This window comes from Crocodylus porosus, unplaced genomic scaffold (genome assembly GCF_001723895.1).
Source record: "Crocodylus porosus isolate Cpor-Errol unplaced genomic scaffold, CroPor_comp1, whole genome shotgun sequence".
NCBI classification, from domain to species: domain Eukaryota; kingdom Metazoa; phylum Chordata; order Crocodylia; family Crocodylidae; genus Crocodylus; species Crocodylus porosus.
The window spans coordinates 5,533,240-5,553,618 of record NW_017728939.1 but is presented as its reverse complement, the minus strand read 5'-3'; the positions used below and the strand labels follow the sequence as shown (position 1 = coordinate 5,553,618).

General features: G+C 40.1%; 1 protein-coding gene across 5 annotated transcripts in view; it reads left to right on the top strand.

Moving 5' to 3' along the window:
• The window catches only part of LOC109318469 (zinc finger MYM-type protein 4-like), a 52,001-nt gene extending 34,822 nt beyond the window's left edge, over positions 1-17,179 (top strand). For 4 of the 5 annotated variants that reach the window (XM_019547758.1, XM_019547759.1, XM_019547756.1 and 1 more), the window contains exons 24-30: positions 2,608-2,779; positions 4,632-4,727; positions 5,073-5,224; positions 6,879-6,990; positions 9,223-9,471; positions 11,267-11,396; positions 13,766-17,179. In XM_019547758.1, coding sequence (XP_019403303.1) covers positions 2,608-2,779; positions 4,632-4,727; positions 5,073-5,224; positions 6,879-6,990; positions 9,223-9,471; positions 11,267-11,396; positions 13,766-13,973 — 1,119 coding nt within the window. In that variant the 3' untranslated portion in view covers positions 13,974-17,179. The remainder of the gene's footprint in view (positions 1-2,607; positions 2,780-4,631; positions 4,728-5,072; positions 5,225-6,878; positions 6,991-9,222; positions 9,472-11,266; positions 11,397-13,765) is intronic. The other variant, XM_019547760.1, reaches the window with a different exon arrangement.
• The last annotated feature ends 3,200 nt before the right edge of the window (positions 17,180-20,379 follow it).

Sequence of the window (20,379 nt, the reverse complement as noted above, 5' to 3'; positions counted from 1 at the left end):
TGCCCTGCATTATGCTGTGATAAACCTTTCTATGCTGTCATCAGCATTTTATTTGCCTAGGGAAAGAGGCAGTCCATTTAAAAGTTGTCTTACTTTCTGAGTTAGAGAAAGCCAGCATGCCTTCTTGAGAGTTTAAGCACATAAGCAGTATAAGAATAATTTTCCTTCTATGCTGCGTAGTCTTTCTTTTTGTTTTCCATTCTAAGGTGATGTTTTTCATGTAAAGTTCATTCAGTAGTACTACTTAATTCCTTGTCTCAGGTCCTGATCTCCCCACAAGCCAGCTCTTGTTGTTCTACAGAAGTTTATAGCCCAGAACCTAGCTGAGCTGTGCTTGGCACAGAACCTGAGTAGATGACAATGGCCAGCCACCATTTTATACTTCTGTGATCTTGAGGGCAGCATTCAGCTGAGATAACTTAGATTTGTAGTAACAACTGCCTGTGAATGCTGAGCTGCTACCCCAGAGCTTTGTGTATTTGATGAAGAAGGATCTGGTAGCAGTAACTTAGAGCTCTTCAACCTAAGGGCTTCTCAGCTGGACGGAGCAGAGATAAGACCCATGTTAGGAAAGGAATAGACTGAAAAAAATGAAACAGAAGTTCCATTTGTCTGCAAAAGATCCCCCAAAAATAGCGAATCCTGAGGAATAGAGGGAAATAAATATGTATGAATAATTCTGAATTGTGAGATGTTGTCCAGAGCCCTGGTAAAGATATATTAGTAGAACTGTTTGGGAGGGAGATCCGGGGGGCTGAGAATCTGCACTAGCATGGCGCAAGATAGAGCTGTCCTTAAACCTTTTAGAACAGTTTTTTATGAGCTAAGAAGTGCTGCATTTTAGACTGCTGTTTGAAATAACGCAAAGCAAGCTACTCACTATCCACTGCAGAAATCCCTCTGTATAATATTTTTTGTCTCTTTTCCATCTTCCTTCTCTCCACAAGGCTCTCAAACATCTGAGCATGAGCTGTTCCTGGACCCCAAGTTATTTGAGAAAGGTTAGTATTTCATTACTAAATTGGACTTTGATGTCACGGTACCTTTTCTTTCAAACTTGCTGATCTTTGTCCTTCTTTTCCTTTGGTGTGTTACCTATGTGATTCTTTCAACCACAGACCAAGGCAGCACTTACAGTGGGGATCTAGAATCAGAAGCAGTCTCAACTCCACACAGCTGGGAGGATGAGTTGAATCACTATGCCTTACGATCGAATGCCATGCAGGATCCAGACCCTGAGCTTAGGCAGTTCTCCAAAGGGGATATGGAACAGGACCTGGAGGCAGACTTCCCATCAGGTTTGTGTAACGTGGAAAAAAAGAGCTGTCATAAATATGTGCATGGGTTTCTGAATAAGCACTGTACTACTTTTCATTATCTTTACTGCAGTCAATTAATTTGCTTAAAAAGGCGTATATTTCCATTCAACACAAACATATGTTAAAGCTGCAATATGTCTGCTCTATTAAAGATACCCCATCTTTATAAAATAGAACACACTTTTGCTGTCCTTCAAAGTAAACCTCCTTAGATGATTTAGGAAGAAATAGCAGTTACTCTTCTTTGACTCCTTTTAAATTTGTTGTTTTGTGTCCTGCCATGACATGGTTTTTTATTGGACAAAAGAAAGAAGTCTCTTAAAAGCAAAAACTTGTTTAGTTTCTGGGGGTTTTTCTTCCCCTTAGAATTCGCTGTGTCCCTTGTATGGGACTTCCTCCATGTCCTCTGCCTGAGCTTCCTCAGCTTATTTATTGAAAGGGACTTCAGCACAGTGTCATGTAATATGAATATCTACATGTGGAAATGCTAATTTTAAGATCTTTAATAATGTCTCAAACTGTCATTTCTAGATGGGCCTGTTTAAATCATATAAATTAAACTTATGATGATGTTGATTTGACTTTAGACTCATTTGACCCTCTCAGTAAAGGACTGGGTCTCCACTCACGTTCGCGAGCAAGGCGAAGGCATAGAGATGGCTTTCCACAGCCAAAAAGACGGGTAAGAAAGTATCCTTGCAATATATAAATTCAGTGCATCTACAGTGCTAATGTTGCATATGTATTTTCTTGTCATGACTTTGCTCAGACATGAAAAAGAGTTTGGTGTTGAAAATGTTTACCTTCGCTGCATTTGTTTCACTCTTCTATTATACAAAATAATGTACCATTTTGGCTAGGGGGAATCCATTTTCTTTTTTATGTGGGTGACATTTAAACAGTACTTAACATTTAAAAGCAACTCTTTTTCAGCCATTAGGTTATATTCTGTTTTGTATGTTACACATTAAAAAAAAAAAATAATCCTTTGTGCATATGAATCATGGGGAGTGTGGATTTGGAAGCACAGAGAACTGGGTTTTCTTTGTCTCTGCCATTGACTTGCTGCATATACAGAACTTTTCTGTTTTTTAATATCCCTACTTATAAAATGAGAATAATATTTGTGTGCTCTTGGTAAAGCTTTTCTGATACTTTCGAACAGCTGCTTTTTTTATGAACACAAGCTTTTAAGAGTACAGGTTTGTCAAAGTGCAGTGTACGTTTCCAGGGATGTCAGAGCAAAGAGTGTCCCTTGCTGAACCTATGTTTTTTGGATTTCTTGCAGGGAAGGAAGAAGTCTATAGTTTCTGTGGAGCCCCGAAATCTTATGCAGGGTTCATATCCAGGCTGCTCTGTTTCTGGGATGACCCTGAAGTACATGTACGGGGTAAATGCCTGGAAGAATTGGGTCCAATGGAAAAATTCACAGGAGGAACAAGGGGACCTAAAATTTGCAGGTAAATTTGACTCCATTGTTTCAACACGGAAAAAATAGTTGGGGGGTGCTATTCTGATATACTTTTTGAGATGGATGTGCAACAAGCCTCAAACAACACACAAGCTCCCATGAGTGCAGTAAAGATCTTGGGAAACATTTCTTAATTTTAGATGCTCCTCATTCTTGAAAAGCGCACCTGTATGTTAATTTTAATGTTGTCACCTGTCAAAAAAAAGACTCAGACTGACATCTGAGATTTGAACATTTTAAACAGTGCAAGCTTTAAGTACCTGAAGGTGTTTATTTTTATGCAGTAGTACTTGAGTTAAAGCACAGATATATTTATTCAGCTGCAGTGCTCTGGTTCAGCTGCATACTGATCCTTCTGTTTTAGTGCCATCTTTTTTTTTTTTTAGTAGTTAGTTATTAGCACCGTTCCACTTCGACTTCCATTTCAATGGAACAGTGTTTCGTGTAGAGTTTCATTTCGAAAGCGCTGTTTCAACGCTGTTTTGACATTTTGCCTGTAGGCTATAAGGGGAAAGCACAAAACTGCCTATAACTTTGTCATTTCTTACCTGATTTGGATGAAGCTTGCAGGGTTGGTAGCCCTTTATGTGGGCGTGAAGGCTGCCAAGTTTCAAGGAGATAGATGCAGAAGTTTCTGGAAAAGTGCACCTCAAGGTGTTGACAAGCAGGAGCAGCCTCTTGTAATTTGGCAGGCAGATCAGGGGCCTGCACCCCCAGGAGGAGTCTGGCACAGCCCCTGCAGCCCTCCCGGGGGTTTGGGTGGGCTGCCAATCTGCCTGCCGGATCACAGGAAGCTGGTTCTGCCACCTGGGGCCAGCGGCAGCACCAGTCTTCCCGGCGCTTGGGTGCGGGCTGTGCCCAGCGCTGGTCCCAGCCAGCAGCAGTAGCCTCCTGTGATCTGGCAAAATTTTTGCAGAGCCCTAGTATTTATATCCTACTTATATTCCAGCATAGCTCCATTTACTGTTTAACCTGTGTCTTTTAAGTCTAGAATCAGGCTCTGTATTTCTAGTCCTTTGATTTGTAAAGGAAACCTTCCAGATGTGTCCCAGAGCCATTCTGCAGCTTGCTTGAAATGATTTCAGAAAGACATGTACCATTCTTTTTGCATCATTGGAGTGTTAGCTAATAATGACTTGTTTTTTTTCAGTAATGAATCTTTTTAATAGAAACCTACAGGGATTGTGGCAGCGTGTGTAGAATGCTGCTGCATCCTTTTTCCCATTCTTGATGATCTATGTGCAGGTGAAAACATAAACAGTTTTGTGTGCAAGTTTTTAGAGTTCAGTGAAAATGCAATTTGGAAATAATAGCTGGGGAGATTTGGTGGCAGGAAGACAGCAAACTATTTTCCTGAAATGGAATTTGAAGGTTTTATGTAGGAAAGATCCCAGAGGAAGCTTGCTCATTTAAGACAGGAGGTTGCGCATGCACTCTCTCTCTCTCTCTCACGCTCGCGGTCTCTCTCTCTCTCTCGTGCTCTCTTTCGTTCTCTCTCTTTCCCTCCCCCATTTGGAATTATTTTGTGACATCTAGTTGATCATAGTTCCATCAAGAAAATAATCCATTGAGTTACTGTCAATCCTATTTTTGTGGGTAAGAAGACACCACTTAACCCAGTTCCCAGAAGCCTCTTATATACCTCAAGCTTATCCCACAAGGGCTTTCTGTTCTATTCTGAAAACAGCAACTTCAAATGGTATGGTGTGACCAAGCTCCATGCGTTCACATAGCATCCCCTGGCCCTTTAATCTGGAACTAACTTTCTTTGTTATGTTTGCTTTTCTTCCCTTTCCCAAACCTCTGGCTTTTTAAACTCTTAATTCCTTCCTCCCTTTAAGGAGTCGAACATGCTGCACCCAACTTATGTCCAAGGCTACTAGGAAATACTCAAGATCTTTCTTTCACTCAAGATTCCCCTGAGTCCATCTATAGAGGTGAAACTGATTTATCAAACCTACAGTGCCAGTCAAAGTATATGTAACCATTGCTGTGCCACATTTGCGGGTTCAGCAATCACACTACCATAAAGTCTCTCTTAGCTTTAAATACCCATTTTGGTATTGCTCAGCTAGACTGGTGGTTTGTAGTAATAAATGTGCTTCATAATTGTTAGTTAATAAATGGGAATGTGGTGCACAATTATTTTGAACGTGAGAGGTGTTGTTTATTTAAACTGGATGTTTTAATTGCTCTGCCTGCATGATGTAAATGACCACAGATATATGAAGGACTGACCTGCTGAACAGAGTTAATGTTTCTTGTACATCTGTTTCCCACAGTTCGGCCCATAAAACTCAAAGAGGATATTCTCTCATGCACATTTGCCGAGCTGAGTTTTGGCTTGTGCCAGTTTATTCAGGAGGTGCGGAGACCAAATGGCGAAAAATATGATCCTGACAGCATCTTGTATTTGTGCCTTGGAATTCAGCAGGTAATTCAGTGAGCCAAGAAAAGAATTATGGGTTGGGGCAGGGGGGATTGAATGTGCTGTCCATGGATGTGAATAGCTAATAGCTGTTAGGGCTTTTAGGGGAAAGGAACTTTTATGTGTCTCCCTCATTCTTAACTCTTTCACACAAACCTTTCACACCTCTTTAGCTAACCTGTTTCTTTGGCATAGCAAAGTGAGCTGTTCTTTTCAGGAGAAGAATGGATGTCTCTGTCTAGACCAGTTGTTCTCAACCTTGTTAGACCCAAAGCACCCGTTGGAAAATGCTACCTCTTAGCTTTAATTAATTTTTCCACTGTGGAAACATAATAGAGCAATTGTTTTGTGGCAAAGAACTCAACAAAGGCCACAGTGGGACAAAATGTTTTTTGACACTGGATTTCTATTTGAAATCTGTGGGTTTATCTTGTGAATCATGTCTAGGTGTTTGCACATGCAAGTGCCATGGCACCCTGGTTAAGAGTCACTGGTCTAGATACACATCTTTTATTTCTTATCTTGATTAATTGCTGTTTGTGGCCAAGGAAGCTATTCATAAGCATACTTTCTGAGAGAGCATATTCTGGGGATTCTGCTGAAATGCTTACTATGTTCTGCATGGTAAAGATACCAAAGTGGATAGAGAAAGCCCTTTTAACTTCTCAGCAAGTATGGAAGAAGTCTCAAGAATGTGCAGCTGCCATTGCTGGGAAGCACTTACAAAATATCAGGAGAATAATAGAATTGGAGTTTACCATATTACCAAAAATATAACCTGTTATTGGGAACTGCTCATCTACCAGAAGCTGAAACATTTAGAATAAAATGCTAAAATATAAATGTAACCATTGAAAACTCATTGTGATTCAGCTCAATATGAAACCATTTTTTTCCCCCTAGGGCAGAGTGTTTATTCATTCTCTCTGGAAGCCATTCTTAGATACAGGATCTAAACCTCCTATTTGATGAGGGGCTCATTTGTCACCTTAACTTTTATTACTAGACATTCTTGAAAAAATGGCAATGCTATGAATTTGGATTGGCTATAAGCAGTTCTGGGAAGATCAGAACTTTTTCTTGCATTTACATTTAATTTATTTATACATGCTATTTTTTTCTTCATGCTGCTTCAGAAAAATTATATCCAAACACATTAGTCATTAAAGTACCATAGAATCAAGATACACAGTGAACATTTTTACAGGTTGCTAAGATCAAGCCTGATACTGGTTTGAAAGCCTGGAATCCCCATTATTGCCAAGGGAAACTGTCTTAACATTTCAGCCCAGTTCGCTAGTAAGATACTAATACAGGTACTCTGGCATCTGTAGACAGAGCCTTTTTTGGGGGGATACCTTTCATTGCATTAGAGTAGTGAATTTTCCAGACAAGGTTCTGGAGCCTGGAATTCAGTAATTCTTGCTGTCCCTCTGACCTAATATGTGGAGGTCCCAACCCCTGCAGAATGCCTACTTTAAGGTCTTACTGGAGATGACAGCATAAAATCCTTTGAGTTTAACACACCTGAAAGTATCCTTTTTACTTAAAAGGAAGGCAAAGAGAAACAGGAGAAAACAAAATAAATCTGATGCCCTGTTACCTCTGAGCACTCTTCTGTGTAACCATGAATTGTGTCTTCCTTTCTTTTCTCTTGTAGTACCTGTTTGAGAATGGTAGAATAGATAACATTTTTACCGAGCCCTATTCCAGGTTTATGATTGAACTTACAAAGCTTTTGAAAATCTGGGAACCTACAATACTTCCAAATGGTAGGACAATTATTTTTCATATTGTGTTTTTATATACACATGCATGACGGTGAAACCCATCTTATAAATGAACATGTTCTCAGAGTAGGGCTTTTAGATAATGAGACTGGTAACTCTGCCAAGGAAAGCGTATGACCCTTATACTTTGAGGCAGTCCTCTTTCCCTCTAGTTCATGACAGTAATTTGTGGTGGATAGAAATTGTGGATCCTCTATCCAAATCTGCCTCACATGTGATACAGCCTCTGGCAAGTCGCATCTAAGCATCCCGGCCCCTGGTTACCCCAGTTAAAACAAGAAAATGCTCGTCTTAAATATGTGCTGTGGAGCTTTGTGAATTAACATTTGTTAAATGCTGTGCATTGCTCTAGCACCGTAGCTCTGTGGTTTGCAAAGTAATGTTATATAGTCTCTGTTGTCTTTGTTTCCTGCAGACTTGGCAGCTTAGTATACTAAGCTGGCATGGGTGAGTGGGGGGGAGCCTGTTTAGATTTAATTTTGAGAGAGAGAAGAGAGAGTGAAGAATTGGTTCAGTTTTGTTGATCCAAAGGTGGTAATTTGATAAATAATGCTAAAACAGATGAACACACTATAACTTGGATAGACTGAGTCTGTTTTCAGGATATCAGATATTTTTAAGTGATTATTATGACTGTACAAGGCTCTACAGCCAGCTTTTTCTGTCTTTATTTTAATTTTAAAAATCACCTGTCTGCATGGTGTTGCATATAGCCTCTTGCTGCCTAACAGACCTGTAGTAAACCACCGTAGTTTCTCTTCCTTACCTACTTTAGATTCACTGTTACAGCAGTTTACGTTCACATACATGTGGAAAATTTATATTCATGCTCTATACTAATGAAGTATTCTGTTTCAGCAGTTGACTGGTGGAGTAGGGCAATACTCTGCTGAAGTCTTACTGATATAAACAGTGCTTTAGACCAGAGGTTCCCAACCCCTGGGTTGCGGCCCAGTACCGGGCCAGAAAGGATTGGCTGCCAGTCTGCAGGAGGGTTGGCTGCTGGACCGGAAGTCCTGAAGTGACCAGCATACTGCGGACAGGCAGCCAACCCTTTTTTTATATTGAGTATAAAAAGGGAGTTGGCTGCCAGTCCACAGTATGCAGGGTGCTTCCAGGCCACAGCATGCTGGTCTGCTGTTTGTCAGTCCACAGTCTAAAAAGATTGGGAACCTCTGCTTTAGACCCTTCTTCCTTCTTTCGCGTATTGAAAAGTCTTCCTGATCTTTACTTAAGCTTTTTCCTCATGCTTGACGGATCGTATTTAGCCCTTGTGTAAGTGGGTATAGTGCTGTTGATTTCTGTCAACTTATATCTGTTCATGGTAAGTCTCATTTTGACTTGATGTACAACTCATTTACACACAAGGTTGGCTAAAAAATTATTCCACCAATGTAATTATGCATTTGTCCAACAGAATCTACCTTTTTAATGCAACTTTCTCTATAGGACAAGATTTTATTAGTTTTCCCAAAGCTCTGAAAATCTTCAGGAGCATCATTATAATATTAGGTAGGGGTGTGCGAAGCGGGCCCTATTCGATTCGGATTCAGCCCAAATCAGGGACATTGATTCAGTTTGTTGATTCAGATCACTGTCCCTGATTCAGTGCAGCTGAATCAGAAATACTTCCAGACCACTTCTGGGTCTGCTGGGGAGCATGCAGGAGGGCCCCCCCCATGCCTTCCTGGCTTGGTGATCGGCCGTGGGGCGCCCCCAGTGTCCCCTCAGACCCAGGAGGGACCAGTTGCCGAGCCGGGGGACACAGGAGGGGGGCCCCTGCACGCTACCCGACAGACCTGGAAGTGGACCGGAAGTGCTTCTGGTTCACTTCTGGTCTGCTGCCAAGTGCGCTGGGGAGCCCCCCGCGCTTCTGTGGGACACTCCATGTGCCCCAGCATCCTAGCACTCATGAGCTGCCTGCTACCTAGAGGTATGTAGAAAAAACATTTAAAGCTGCACATATGTCTGAATCTCTCTGAATCGATTCGGAGAGATTAAAAGCTCCTCTGATTCAGTTCAGTGGCCAAAGCTCCAAATCCGAATCGGGTCAAATCATCTCCACCGAATCAAATCAGGGACCAAAGCTTTGCACAGCTCCAACACTAGGTCATTGGGAGTTGCTTATTCATATCTAAGCACAGCAAGTGGCCCTTGCACTGTAATGTTTTTTTCTTAAATAACTATTTTTTTTCTTTCATCCATCATCCTCAGGTTACATGTTTTCAAGAATTGAAGAGGAACATTTATGGGAATGTAAACAGCTGGGTGCATATTCCCCTATAGTCTTATTGAATACACTTCTTTTCTTCAACACCAAATACTTCCAACTAAAGAATGTCAATGAGCACCTAAAGTTGTCTTTTGCTCATGTTATGAGACGTACCCGGACTCTGAAATACAATACCAAGATGACATATTTACGGTTTTTCCCACCTTTTCAAAAACAAGAGATAGAATCAGGTATCTGACCAATTTCTGATTATTTTGATGTTTTAATTAGTATATACAGAGCAACAGCAGCACTCTCCCCCTTCCCCCATTTATTGAAAAATGAAAGAGAATTATATTATGCATTGTGTAGATTCAGGAGTGGTTTGGCTTTTGCTAATATTTTGTTACTTTTCCAAATGTTTTTTCACTTCTCCCTAAGTTTATACCAGAACTTTTTGCATGTGCCCAAATGTTCAATAGAAATTTGTGAATGATTGTCTGAAAGATTATAGAGCATCATAAACATAGTTGACATACCACCAACCAAATGTAGGAGGTGCATCCTCTTCAAGGCCCAGGTTCATTAAGGTACTTAGCACTCTTAACTCCCATTCAACTCCATGGCATGTAAAGTTAGTCTGCTTAACAAGATCCCGTTGGTACAATACACTGGATTAGGCCCAAAGAACAACAAGGCCCCCAGCTCTGGATGGTCACTGAGAGTAAAACAAGCCAATCGGAGCTCCTGAATGACAGGATTAGGAAGTGAAAATTGTCCTCTTCAGATGTGAAGAGATTGTCAATTCTCTTGGACATTGAGAGGTAGTTTGCTGTGGATATTGTGTTGGTTCAGCAATGTGTTGCTAAACTGGGGAAAGCAAAAGGAAATCTGATTCTGAAGAAAATGACAATGAGCTTTGCCTGAGGAGCTGTTGATTGGATGGCGTGTTTAACTTGTCCTTACAAAGTCACTAGCCAGTGAGAGATGCAACAGCAAGATAATTAAGCTACTGGCTACTTTAGTTAATGGTTCTGTTACATGATTAATTCTGTCTTTATTAAGATGGGTGTTATTGTCTACATGCTTTAGCCTGGTGCTAGTTCTTGTTAATTCCTCTACTTTTCCCTCTCAGAGCAAAATCCTTGACAAGATTGACATTGTGTGCAGCTTTATTTTCTGAGTGAGTGGCCAGAGAATATTTCTTAAGTGAATTTTAGGTGGTTTCTGCTGTTATAATGTCATTTGATTTTTTTCATAGCATTCTTCATGTGGGGCGCTTTTGTATCTGATTAAAGTAGATTAGTCGGTAGACTCTGGAAGATACTGGCCCAGTTTGTGTGTTGGCTCGCACTTAGTGCATGTTTTGTAAATCAGTGCAGAATTAGACTGTTTGCACACTGTTGAAATTTACTGGAAAATGTAATCTCTGTCCTGACAAAAAGCATTCACATAAGCAAGATATTACACTTGTGTTATGTTTAAACTTTATTTCATGTTCTGTAATTACTACCGGTATTAAAAGTGCAGGGCAGGGTTGCGTGTTAATGAGTTGGAGTGGATAATTTAAGGATACAGCAGGTGGAGAAAGTGATCATAAAAAGGAGAAGCTCTGCTTTGACAGGAAAGAAAAGTGGGAATAGACATAGGAAGACCATGCATTGTTACTCCAGTGTTTTCAGAGCTTAGGTACGTGAGCAGTGATGGGGAAGGAGGGAATCTTACCCATGCCCGTAAGTCAGCAATGAATCCAAATGTCGTTTAAGCAACTACGTTCCTGATCCAGCAGATGGATCTGATTCCGCACAGATTTATGTTGCTGCATTGGATTTCTTTTTCGGTGATCAGTAACACGCATTGTTTTGGCAAAATTGTTCCCAGTGGCCTACTCATCATTTGCCAGTTTGAATGAAAAATGAGCCATCTCAAGTTTATATATGGTGCAGACCCCCATCAGAGTGCAGCACTAAGCTACATGACTTCAGCATGCTTGAAAATGAGAAGGACTGGTTTCTGAACTCATATGGTATCATTTCCTGTATCCAGATAAATTATCTGTAGGCAAAAGGAAACGCAGTGAGGATGAGGAGGTTCCAACACCAGTGGAAATGGCTGAAAATACAGATAATCCCCTGAGATGTCCAGTCCGACTTTATGAGTTTTACTTGTCAAAATGGTAAGTGACAACAGAATCCACTTTTTGGATGGTATAGGAACAAGGATAAGCCTTCCAGCAAGAAACTTCATTGGGTGGGGCAGTTCTCTGGTGGAGCTTTCTCCAAGCCCCTGATAGGATTTCCTTTTCAGCTACTAATGCCCCTAGCATCTTTTAAGAGTAATGAATCCCCCAACCCCTTGGAAACCAGGAGCATTCACCTGAGCCCTTTTACTCTGTACTGGCTTGAAAGCTGCTTATTTTTCCTCCCCAGCACCACACCTCAAACAGAGCCTTGAAGACCGCTTCTACAGTAGCAGTGCTTCTGGTTTCAGCATTTGGGGGTAGTAATACAACTATGATTGGCAATAGTTTTAAGTGTTTCCCATGCTTTTTGGGGAGGAGAAGGAGGAGAGGGAGATGAAGAGGAAGATGGAGTAACACCCTCTGTACTTTGCCCTTCTGCTTAAAGATTATTGGCCCAGTAGGCCTTGAAGTGCAAAGGAAAGAGCAGTCCTACTGTGGCACTTGACTTCCCTGCCTCCTTTCTTCCCACACAGAAAACAACATACACATACATGTGGGCTTTTCTTTGTGGATCTCAAATTATCATTTGTCCCCTTGTTCTGAGAGGCACAACCAAGCTCTATATTGCTGGAGTCTGACCCAAGATTCCTTACATCACATACCGCATTCTCTGTGAAAGAGGGTGGGTAAAGTATGAAAGACAGAACATAGTCAGTGATGTTGACTTTATTTCCTGAAAGGTTAGAGTAATTTTTACTGCAGGAGTTACAAAAAAGTCTACTGAACAAGGACATTTATATAAATCATTCGCTGCATCCCTCCCACTATCCATACATTATGCTTAGATCATTGAGCAAATGGAGTACTGCATTCTTCTCTTCAAAAGAGAATACACATGCAAGAGAAAGCAATATCTCATTAGTGGTAGTTAATACCCTTATAAATCATTCTCTGAAACACACAGAAGTTTAGTGCACAATAGCCCTGCTCCTCAGGGAAAATCATGTCCAACAACCTTCTGGAGCTTTGCTGTTTTTTTTCTCATGTCCCTTGTGTCCACCTGCAGCGAGTAGGAGTCTTATTGGGCTGTCAAACATTTTGTTGTACCAATTCATATGACATTACAATTCAGCCTCTGCAGTGGTGCCTAGTGGCAGTCTGAAGCCACTTCCTGGATTTTAGTATAATAATACAAAGTCAGTAGGGGAAGGAATTATTTCTACTGAGGTCTTTGCCTTTTGTTAGGAGAGGTTTGCAAGGCCTTTTCAGATGCCGAAGGTCAGTCTTTTCAAGCGGATGGTTCACCATTCTGCTATTTCTGCCAGATGGACTAGGATTTAACTTTGTTTATCACTGGCTCTTGAACTCTTAGTACTCTAAAAAATGCTGCAGAAGTGTCAGGTGTTCTAAGAAATACCAGAAATGCATTTAGCCTGCACATGTTTAACAGCAGTTCCCACAATTGTCTGCATTAAAAAAAACAATTTTATTCAGAGACTAAATGCCAAATGCACCTGTCATATTGGCCCTGATAAAGAACGCCTTGCATTCAAAAGCTTTTCTAACTTTATCCCAATCATGCAGCTGGTCCAATAAAAGATACTGCCCACAAAAATCCTTGCCTCTTGCATGTATTAAGACAATAATAGCAGTATCATCCTATTACATGGTATTAATCACAACTGAAAGGAGACACTGCCATTCCATTTGGTTGTGTAAGCAAGCAATGGGCTTTGAACTGGAGCTAACTAGGCCTCACTGGGTGCATCTACATGTGCCTTTTTTAAGTGGGCTTAGCCTAAAACAGGGGTGGGCAATTATTTTGGGCGTAGGGCCACTTACTGAGTTTTGGCAAGCCATCAAGGGCTGCATGACAGGCAGCCCAGGGCAGATTAATATTAATTTTCTAAATTTTTTAGGGGCCCCACAGGCCAGATAGAATGGCCTGGCGGGCCACATCCAGCCCCCAGGCCACCCCTGGCTTAAAATCACCATTTTGAAGACACATTAAGGGCACATGTCTACATATGTATGCCCTTAATGCATCTTAAAAATGGTTATCTAAGGCTATGTGAGCCTAAATTTAATACCTTCATAAAGCAGGTATCAAATTTAGGTGAAAATAGCTAAATTGCATTAGCGCACGTGTAGATACACTAACACACATTAACAAGGTGTGTATCAATGGATGAAGAAGGTATATTTAATCACCAGTAGAGAGAGCTAAATTACGGTGATCTAGTCCAAGAGTAACGTCTACTTTCCTTGCTCACTCGCTCGCTCTCTCTCACGAACTGTGTTGTGACCAGGACTCTGTTAATACTGCCTTTTGATACATGGTCTTACTTTCTTTACACTAACAGTTCTGAAAGCGTGAAGCAGAGAAGTGATGTATTTTACCTTCAACCTGAGCGTTCTTGTGTACCTAATAGCCCTATGTGGTACTCCACGTTGCCAATAGACCCTGGGACCTTGGACATCATGTTAACACGTATTCTTATGGTGAGGGAGGTACATGAAGAACTTGCCAAAGTCAAATCAGAGGACTCTGATATTGAGTTGTCGGACTAAGTGAAGTGGGGTATTTTCCTTTCAATACACACTGCAAGCATCAAACTGTGAACGCATCCAGCCTTTGGAAAATGTTGTGTATCAAGTAAGCCAAGTCAATATCCCTAAAGAGGCATATTTTGAACCACAATGGGTGTGCAAACTGGAATCGGAAGGAAGAAAATTACATAAGCTGCAAGAAAGGACAGCATCTTATGGCAGTGATAAATCATCTAAACAAACTTAAGATAAACTAACCTGTTCAAGTGGTGCATAAATTCTTTATTTGTTTGGGATCTAAAACAAAAAATTGTGAAATATTTTTAAGGAAAACTGTTGTGTAACTTCTACCATAGTAAGAATGAGCACAGAGAGCTAGACTGTGGCACACGTGACTTCCCAGCCTGATGGCAGGCCATCCATTACTGCGGAAAAAAAACCCTCTGGAAACCTGTGAGCTTTTTCCCACATGGACAAGAGACGAAGTACAGTGATGTTCTGACAAACAGATGCCTTCTGTTACACGCACGCATACCTACACATGCACACACACTTTTTTAAAAAACCTTTTTTTAAAGGCCAGAAACCAATGGTACTATCCTACAGGACGGCTATCTAGACTGCTGTTGAAAAGTTACATAATGCTGGAGTCTAGCTCTCAGTCCATACTAATAACTATGGCTCTGATGGAGCTCTGATACAAGTGAAGTGCTGTAAATCAAGCATCAGAGCAATCATGTTATGGGACAAAAATCTCTGGAGTATTTATAGGAGAGCAAGAGTCCAGGGCAATGTGCAGAAAATCCCATGAATAGCCCACTTGCCTCCACAGTTTTGATAAAATTATCAAACGCTGTGGCACGCAGAAATTTTTTTTCCTTAAGGCGGCTTTCCTTTCCCCTCCTTTCCCAACTCCTACGTAATCCCCCTCCCCCCCTCTTTTTTTTTTTTTAATGAGGCAAGTCTGGAGAGCCTTGTCATTTCAAGTGAAGATATACACAGTCTTTCTCTTTTCCCCTTACAAAGCCTACAGTGTTGTACAAAGGATGCAGTATTACTTTTGACAACAGAACTATGGTAGAAGAGTACCTTGTGCATTTTTTAATCCCACCCTGCCCAAAGAAGTTTAGTCATAGTGTTGGAAACTGAAAGAATTTTTTTGATGGCTTGGCTGTTACTGCATCTCTTAGATGTGGAATTCTTCCGTATTGCATCTAAAGGACAGGACACTAATCAGATGATAACTGCGTCTCCATTTTCTCAAGCTCGAGATGCTTGTTTCTGAAGACCAGGTCATGAATGCATTGGAAACCCAAATTATTTTTAAAGAGAATTGTAAGGTTTTTATCTGTAGTTTTGGTCAGTAGCCCAGCTTCTGTAGCAGGGATCTGATATTTGACCTTGTCACTGAAATTCAGGAATTGAAAATCAACAGCCTTGAAAGAAATCTCTTTTTTGTTTGTTTGTTTGGGGTTTTTTAATTTTTTTTTTTTTTAGCAGTAACAAAAGTAATTTAACAAAAATAAAATCAAAGTAGTCTATTGACGTTGTGTACTCAGTAGTCCTGTCCCTGCTTGTAACAAATTTCACTGATGTATTTTTTAATACAGAAAACTGTGTGAAAAGTAAACCTGCCCCTGATTCTGTATGATCCAAGTCCATCTGTGTCTGTCATTTCTGATTGGAGATGCTGTTTACTTCACATCCTGGCCTGTCATTGTCGAGAGGAGATACTTAAGCCAACATATATTATCCTACCAATAAACTACCCAGACCCATGGAGGCTTAATGATTTCAACTATGTTAATTTTATAGTGTATAAACACTAACCTTTCCCTCGCTGTAGTTATATTAAAGTAGTAGTTAAATAGCAGGTGCACTATTCTGAGTTTGGAGATTTGGTATAATTCAGAAAAAAATCAAGTCTATTGTATGATGTAGCGTGCACATGTGTGCACGCACACACATGCAAGCAGGCAAGCACAGGAGATGTCTCGCTTGCGTGCAAGTATGCCCAGAACTTCAATATTAATACAGACCAGGAAATGTCCATGTATTATTGTAATTCTTGGACATTCACCACACAAGTGCAGCTATTCAGGTCTGTTTCAGGTTGTTTTCCCCGTGTTTGATTTTTCAGGTAATAAGAAAGGAAAATGGTCAAGACCAACCTTGTTTGTTTGTGGGGGGGGTTTCCTTTAAACAACAACAAAAACAAAAATCTGAGTTTTCCCTTGATCAAAGTTATAGAAATATTCCCATAGAATAAAATAATCTATTTGTATATGATGAGTGACTTCATTCATTTTTCTTTCTGTCTCTTAAGAACCTCATTCTCTTTCCTGTCTGCAGAACTACAGCGTATCAGTTCGGTCTCGGTATCTGAAATGATTCTTACCCTTCATGCCCTCTTCAGAAAACAAACCTAAATCACTTTAGCCTAGCTGATTGAGAACAGAGTTGTTGAACATTTTTGTCTTTTTTTTTATTTAACTTTTTTTTGATGTTAAATGGTTCACTGCAGCTTTTTGGTAACATTTAATAGGATCATAGTTTGGGTTTTCCACAGTGATACCTTCTGCTTTGTGGTTCTTCATTAGGGACAGTGTACGTTTCCTGGGTATTGCACTGTTGTCTCAGCCACGCAGAAGATCTGTGGTCAATTTGGTTAGGGTTTCTTAGTTAGAGGGCCCTCTTATTTAGAAAGGTTTAAATATATTTATAAGTTTTACGTAGAGTATCAAAGGAACTGGATATCCTAAAACACTTAGACATAACTATTTATAATAAAAGGTTTCTATATTGTTTGCTGTCCACGCAACACTTCCATTACTTGAAATGCTCTATTTAAAGAGAGAAATCACTTCCTTTAGTCTATAAATGAGCATAGAAATAACAAAGATGTGTGCAAGAAGGATGAAGGCATTTCTCCTAGCTAATAGGATTTCTGTGATTATTTATATGCCTTCTAACCCCTGGAGGCTTCTAATTTTGAGTGTGCTATCCTATGTATGCACAGAGAAACATCTCTGTACAGGCTGTTACGCTTGAGGGCCTGGGAGCTGAAATGTCTTGCTAGTTATTATAGGGTGTGTTATAGTAAATTACAGCTCTATCCAGTAATTAGAGTCCTTGAATTTTGCTCTTTTTATTTTATAGCCTTTCTGGGGTATGGCTGTGCTCTGTGCAATTCTGTTATTTTTCTAGTGTGAGTTACCCTAAAAAAATGCTTAGTACTTAATGTACTGAGCTCCTTCAGCTTCAGTTGACTTTAGAGGGAGACTGAAGGCACTTGGAGTGTCACAGAATCAGGTGTAAAGGAAGGTGCATGTTTTATAAATTATTCCATCAACCTCAGTCACCACTGATCCAGAAAAGGCTGGATTTATCTGGCAAGTCTCCAGTTTGATCATGTTTTCTCAGAGGCTTGAAATCAAGTGATGGCAGCATCATCTCTTTCATGCAGTCATATAACAACCAGGCAGCACTGATGAAGCTTTAGTGCTGGGGTTACAAAACTGACTCAGAATGTGCAATAAAGTCTTTCCTTGAGCAATAGGTTCACTGTTGCCTTAAAACCTAGAGAACAAATGATGTGCGTAGAAATGTTATTGGTAGGGTGGTTTTTTTTCAATTTCCATCTTGGGCTATCGAAACAGAATAAGGGCATTTCAATTTTGGTAGCCTCAATGCAGTAGGGTGTCCTTTTTGTGTGTGTGTATTATTTCTAATAAACCCAATGAAATCAGAATCTGGATTAGTTTTCTTTTGCTGCATGGCTGCTAATTTAACAAACGTGGTATGTAAAAAAGGGGCATCTTTTCAGGCTAGCTTGCAGTACTAGAACAAGCAACTGGACTTGAGCAGCCCGTGATGCAGATACATTGCAGAAAACAGATGGAACATACCCGTATTCACTGTGTTTTTTGTAAATCTTTGCAGAATTTTTAATTCTTGACAAACCCCTGAAAAAATGGCTGATGCTTATCAAATACTTCTATATTTTTTCATGAATCAGATTTTCTAAAGAGCAACATGAAACTGGGTTGTTATCGGTCCTTATACAAGAGAGATTTTGCAGCCAGTCTTTGTGGCATGGTACTTCATGATGGCATATGGATTTCACTCCTGTATTGAAAGTGTCAGACCATTGCTAGCTGCTTATTTTCTGCAGGATGAAAGTTAGTTTAATCTTACTTTGGTATTAATAAAGCGGAATCAAAGAGTCTGGTTTTCCCTTTAAGAATTGCAACTTTAGAGTGAACCCTGCTTGCGTTACACAAGAATTACCACTGAAGTAAAATTCCCTGTGAGATGAGCCGTATTACCATTTTGTGTCTTTCTGCTCCTTGATGCCTTCAGAACTGAAAGGGTGGGACTAGATTTTTATGCTATAACTGTTCTGTTGTGGGCAGTAGCTTGAGTACAATTTGTACTTCAATATTGTGAGCGAAAGCTTGTCAGCTAGTTGCATCTAGCCACACATGCAACAAAAATGCTTTTTTTTTTCCTTTGGGGCTTAAATGCACGTGTAGATGGTGCCATCAGGATTAATTTACTCTGGCTCAAATTGAGCCAGAGTATATTCAGGCGTATTAATTGCATGTGTAGACATGCCCAATGTTACTTGAGCATAATACAAGACTGACGGTATGGTATGCAGATGCTGTTATACCAGAAATGGGACAGACTTTGCAAAGCCCTACTTTGAAAACTCAGAAGTTTTTAAGTTTAGAATTACAAACTTTTGTTTATTATTTTGTTATTTCAATTTGAGGAAGAGTTTTAATGATGAACATAAGATTGTTGTGGGCTTTTTCATTTAAAGTTAGGTGCTACATCCATTTGAATCAACAAAGTTAAACTGATTTATAAACCACTGTCAGCTTGCCCCATCATATAACCATTCTATAATTTTGTAACATAAGTTTTAATGATGACATGAAGCCTAGATATCTGGGATTCTCCCATCCCTAGTACCTAACTTGGATAGGATGATAACATTCACACAGCTAAAGCTTTTCCTATCTTCCTGAGAGATTTCATGGTGGTGGGGTATCCCCAAAAACCCTGGAATTTACTAGGGTAGCTATAAAAATATACAGTATTCTCTAAAAATGATCAAGTTTAAAAAAGCACATAATTCTGAATGGATATGCATTTCTTTGGCCAAAAATCCTGTCCGGATTCTTCATGATCAGATTGTGCATGCAAAAGCAACAACAGCTGGTTGAGCCATGGATGGCTCATATGGTTTATAACAAACTGTAATTGTTCAGTTTACAAAGGAATAGCTCATTTGCGATCTTGGGCCAAACACTTCTCTCGCATTTGAATATTGCCTGTGTATATTTATAACCCAAAAAACCCCTAGAATGGTCTCAGTCTTGATCTTGGGTAGCCAGTATCCCTACCCATAGCCTACTTGACACGGGCTGATTCATGGCACTTGGGTTCTATTCCCAGTTCTGCCATGGACTCATACCAGAGCCGTAGGTCCAGTTCACGTTACAAGAACTATTACTATAATATAGATGAAAGCCTCCACGGAGTCACTTGCTCCCTTGTACCTCACTTTCACCACCTGTAAATTGGCTATGGTTTCCCACTTCATACCGGTTGTGCAAGCCTGATTTCTGTAACATATTTTGCATCCCTTGAATGAAAGGTGCCGTGTAACTGCAAAACATTACTTCCAGAGCTCTAAAAGGTTAGGTAATGAGTAAGTATTTACTAACTTCAGCCTTTATTAAAAGGCAAATATTTCTTAACCCTGACAGGGAGGATTTTTGTTCGAGTAACATCTGTGTCGTAGAAAAGTGACTAAGAAAATCTTTAACTTGACCAGAAGAAAAAATCCTTATCCCACAAATCATGTCAAGATCTCGCATTGAAAATGATATCGTCATGGTTTTTTGAGCTAATTAAACCCCCACAAGTTTAAATATTTCAGGGCAGAACATACGTATTTTTCCGTATGTTTGGACAGCACCTTGTACAATGGGACCCAGTCTTTTTGAGACCTCTGAGTGTCTGGGTGCTACTGTGATCAACTGACATAAAGAAGTGTTATGCATAACACTGAATCGGGGGGAGGGAGGGAATCGTTTAATCTGCAACCATGATCAGCTAAGACAACTGATTTCCCCTATCCAGTTTCCTGCTTTGCAAAAGTAATTCCATCTGCAGGTCTGTTTCTCAAGGTGTTTTGTAACCTTAATGCTCCTCTTGTGGACAGATTTACAAAGTATAAAACAGCAACTCTTAATAATCTTATCAATCACTATTCACTTGATAGTTGATAGCCAGTGCTGTAGCTTGGGAAAGCAGTTAAAACTCCCTTTGCACTGTTAGGAGAAATATCTAATAAACCTTAATAAGCAGAAAGAGTGAGTCCTTGGCACAGGAGGGTTTACTGAAGTTGCTG